At 39.9% G+C, this 3964-nt stretch overlaps 1 protein-coding gene across 1 annotated transcript; it reads right to left on the bottom strand.

The window, feature by feature from the left end:
* Positions 1–705: 705 nt before the first annotated feature.
* LOC135155213 (angiopoietin-4-like) lies at positions 706–3651 on the bottom strand. The gene is made up of 3 exons (XM_064104111.1): positions 3561–3651; positions 1646–1809; positions 706–1029 (listed from the first exon to the last, which is right to left on the bottom strand). The coding sequence occupies exons 1-3, from the start codon at positions 3649–3651 to the stop codon at positions 706–708; spliced, it is 579 nt and encodes a 192-aa protein (XP_063960181.1).
* Between the last annotated feature and the right edge of the window lie 313 nt (positions 3652–3964).

The raw sequence follows: 3964 nt of genomic DNA, 5'->3' as shown, positions 1-3964 counted from the left end.
TAGTAGTCAACATATAACTTTATGTAATTGACCCGAACTAGGTTTGCTTTCGCTCGTGAAGTTCAAGCCTCAGAAAACGGACGGAGCTTCATTTCACTTCCTTTAAGAGAGTTTATACCCCAACAAGACCAAAGTATGCCCTTATTAAATTTCCAAATTATAACGTCTTCATTAATGTAAATCCCATTCAGGCTGCACATCCGTTCCGACGTATTTTTATACCACCATCCAGCTTGGTAACCCTCAGCGCAGTTGAATTCGTCATACAAATCATTGTCTTGATCTCTGGTGCTGAATTTGTGTCCGTTGTAATGTGTGAGGCAGTCTCCTGAAGGATAAAATCGAGGGTCGAGATCGTAAGAACTCGACTTAGACCATCGATATGAATATTCATAAGCTGGATAAAGCTTTTTGTGCGATGCCGCACGTACGAATTTGAGGCAAATTAGGGAAAGAAAGTAGGTATATATATGAGGCCGTACCAACGCGTAAAGTACTCCACGTACGCACTCGCACGCACATACGCTAAAAAAATTGTGAAACGTCCATAGGGAACTCCATGCACCCTTGACCTTTCACCTTTAGGGTATTCTTTTTTGGGGGAGGGGGGTGGGAGCTCAAACGAGGGAGTTACAGCTCTATCCATCTTATAGACAATAGATATAGATACCACCATAGATACCACAAACGTTCGTTTGTGACACATTATCGCATCAGAATGGTGAGGGGGAGGGGGAATGGAAAGAAGAGAAGGCTGTACGTTTTACCTGCCCCTCCTCCAGAAAATAAACCCAGCCTCAATTCATATTTCATGGTCTCGTTGGAAATGCTGAAGTGGCTGTAGGTCGCATGCACCGTGTTCCCTTTGAAGTCGTAGAGGTCTATCCGGAGCTCGCAAGGGCGCTGATTCGTCAGGTGATATACATTCTGGTTTCCTAACCAATGTTCTCCCCAAACACTCCCAAAACCATCCTTATAGAGTGAATTTGCATTGAAATCAACTGAACCGTTCATTCGCCTTTGGAATACCTACAGATTGAAGAAAATATTTTGTTTCTTGTTTGTTGGAGATATCCTATCCTCATTCTAGAGCTTCAACGTAAAATACAATCGGACATAATATCGTCCACATTACCGGTGCAACATATATTCAAAAAATGTTCTGCATATTATATCAAGTGATTTCAAGACATTTTAAGCATAAAACTTCACTTCTTAACATTCAGATCTAGACGTATTTCATGATGATGATATCTGTCTTTAAAGATTGACTTCTTTTTTTCTGGGACGCACAAACAATAGAGAGTTTCCACATTTACTACTTAGCAGCTATCTACAACGCACCAATTCCTTTGAAAATGCAAGACCAATCACAATGCAGAGCTGAGAGGCTTTTGTCGAAATTAAGTTGGTGGACCGGGACAGCAGATCATCCAAAGATTTGCACCGGAAGCACATTGCAAATATGTCGTTGTCCAGAATCAAGAGACTACGCTGCTGTCCCGGTCCACTGACTTTGAACAAAAGCCCCCAGCTTTCCATTGTGATATTTGACTTGCATTTTCAAAGGAATTGCTGCGTTGTAGAGAGCGGCTCCGTAGTAAATGCGGAAGCTCTGTAATGCCACTATATAGGGTCAACTTACCGTCCAGCCACCTCCAGCAGTGGTCATGTCACAGTAGACCTTTAGAGGTTCTTTGATCCCATCAGGATGGATACTGTAGATTCCACTGGAATTTATCCCACTTTCCTGGACATCGGCACAATCCACTAGAGCCTTGGGAAACACAGGGTGATATCTTCTTAGACCTTGTAGAAATACAATATACAGGTATGCATGAATGGTTGTGCCAAGTCACACGGCGGAACCGAATGCAATTCGATCGGAGGAATACCATTGGAAATAACCCGCGGGGTGGGGCCACTTCCATTGACGAGTGGATACCATGTGCGACCACGGGGTCCCCAAAAGCACCCTAACCAAGTATTTTCCCCAGGGGGGGGGGATAACGCAGTACATAATTTGGTCAGTCTGGAGGTGATCTCCTTAAAGGACCCCATGGAAGAACAGTGGTATTTTACCAATACCGCTGAAATGGGCCATCCTCAATATGATCTGTACGTTATGTTAAATTGAGCATGTATATATTGTATTGTTATATGGAAATAAATACATATACAAACAAACAAACAATGTGACCGTAACATTACAATTAGTAAACATAAAATAATGATAAGGGCAAGCAAATTGGTGCTGATGGTTCAATGTACATGAAGCTACTATAATAGTAATAACTTGTAGACTTACCTTTTCGAAATGGGTATTTGACCAAAGCAGGCGTAAAGGCCTACCTGCCGAACTAGACAAACTAAGCCCTAATATTAGTACTAGCGCCGAACAGATCAACTAGATCGAAACCCTTTTCTCAGCATGGTAATCTGGATCAAAATATCTTGATCAGCCAACATTCTTAGTTCAAACGGGGAATCCAGATGTATCCAGATTGACGCCGTCCAATTGAATTTGACTGGCCCCGTTAAAGGTAGATTGTATATTAAATAAATGGATGTTCCCAGATCATTCAATATATTTTTGGCTGCCAGGCTATAGCTTTACTCGACAAGATCGATGAAAACAATCTGGTGGGCGTTACAAGAACCTTGATGAAAGGCCTTCTATGACAAAGAACAACCAGGAAAACTTTATCAAAAATTGTAGGTGAATAAAAACTACATTTTCGTCCCTGACTCTAGACAAACATTTGTGCAATTTTTCGTTAGCTCAGGAACTGAAGATGAAACTGCTGTTCCGGTTCACCAACTTTCGGCAATTACCTCCCAGTTGTCTTTGTCATCTGTTATTTTTGACGTACTTAATTTGTTCTTGGTCCCTCATTAAGCCACGGCGCGAAAACTCATAATAGCTCGTGTGATATGCCTAGGCTATTAGTTTGTTTAAAACATGGTCTTATTATATTCAGGCAAAGCCGAAGTGACCTAGTTGTTTATTTGTTTTATTGTACATCAAGTTTGAAAAATAATTTATATCTACCCCGTGTGAGTAAGAAAATAACTTGACGCCTCACTAATCCCAATTTTATAGGATAAAAATATGTCATAAACGCATAATCATTATATATCTCTCGAAAATATCTTCTCCCAGTTGATTTGATACCATAATTATGTGATATGTCGTCACGCTTGCATAATCAGTAGGTATTCTTTGCAGTGATGTGAATTTTGACTTGCGCCAAAGTACGGTATGACTACAATGAATGAATCCAGATGCCAATGATGTCATAATACTAAATGGGAGAGTAGAACTATTTGCAAATCCCTTTTCAATGAAATAGACGTGAGAATTGATACTAAAATCGTTTATTGAACAATTATAATGTAAATCATTGAATAGCTTTTTTGAATGTTAATGCAACCGTTGTATAGGAAAATTATGTATTTGACATCTAGATTCATTCATTATAAGTCATACCTTACTTTGGTCTAATTTGGTGGGGACTTGTCAGGTGTCAAGTAATGTTTTACTCACACGGTAGACTTACCCGTTGTAGTCATTTTCATGCAAACGGTTGGCCTACTGCAGTTGTATATTCCCTGATGAGAGTGTCTGTCGGGTTCGGAGTACGGAGTCATCTGCCTGATACTAGCAATGGAAAGTTCCGGATCTGAAAAGAGTTTTTTTTAAGCATAATTGTTTGCCGTTTGGAATAGTAAAAACGTCTACCTTTAATCTCTAAATGGGGACATTATGAATACGCTGGAGATCCTTTGTATCTTGGGGTCCGTTGCAAAAAGGCGGTGTCGTTTAATTACAACTGAAAATAAAACCCAGTTGCAAGTCCCTAGTTCACGTATTTTATTTGTTAAAATTCAAGTTGCAAACAGTTTTAAGATATGTGATGAGTCCCACCCATCAGAATATAAAACAATGGAAACAAATCATTTC

This window comes from Lytechinus pictus, chromosome 8 (assembly GCF_037042905.1).
Source record: "Lytechinus pictus isolate F3 Inbred chromosome 8, Lp3.0, whole genome shotgun sequence".
Lineage (NCBI taxonomy): Eukaryota > Metazoa > Echinodermata > Echinoidea > Temnopleuroida > Toxopneustidae > Lytechinus > Lytechinus pictus.
Note: the sequence above shows the minus strand (reverse complement) of the source record. Positions and strands in the feature narration are given on the sequence as shown.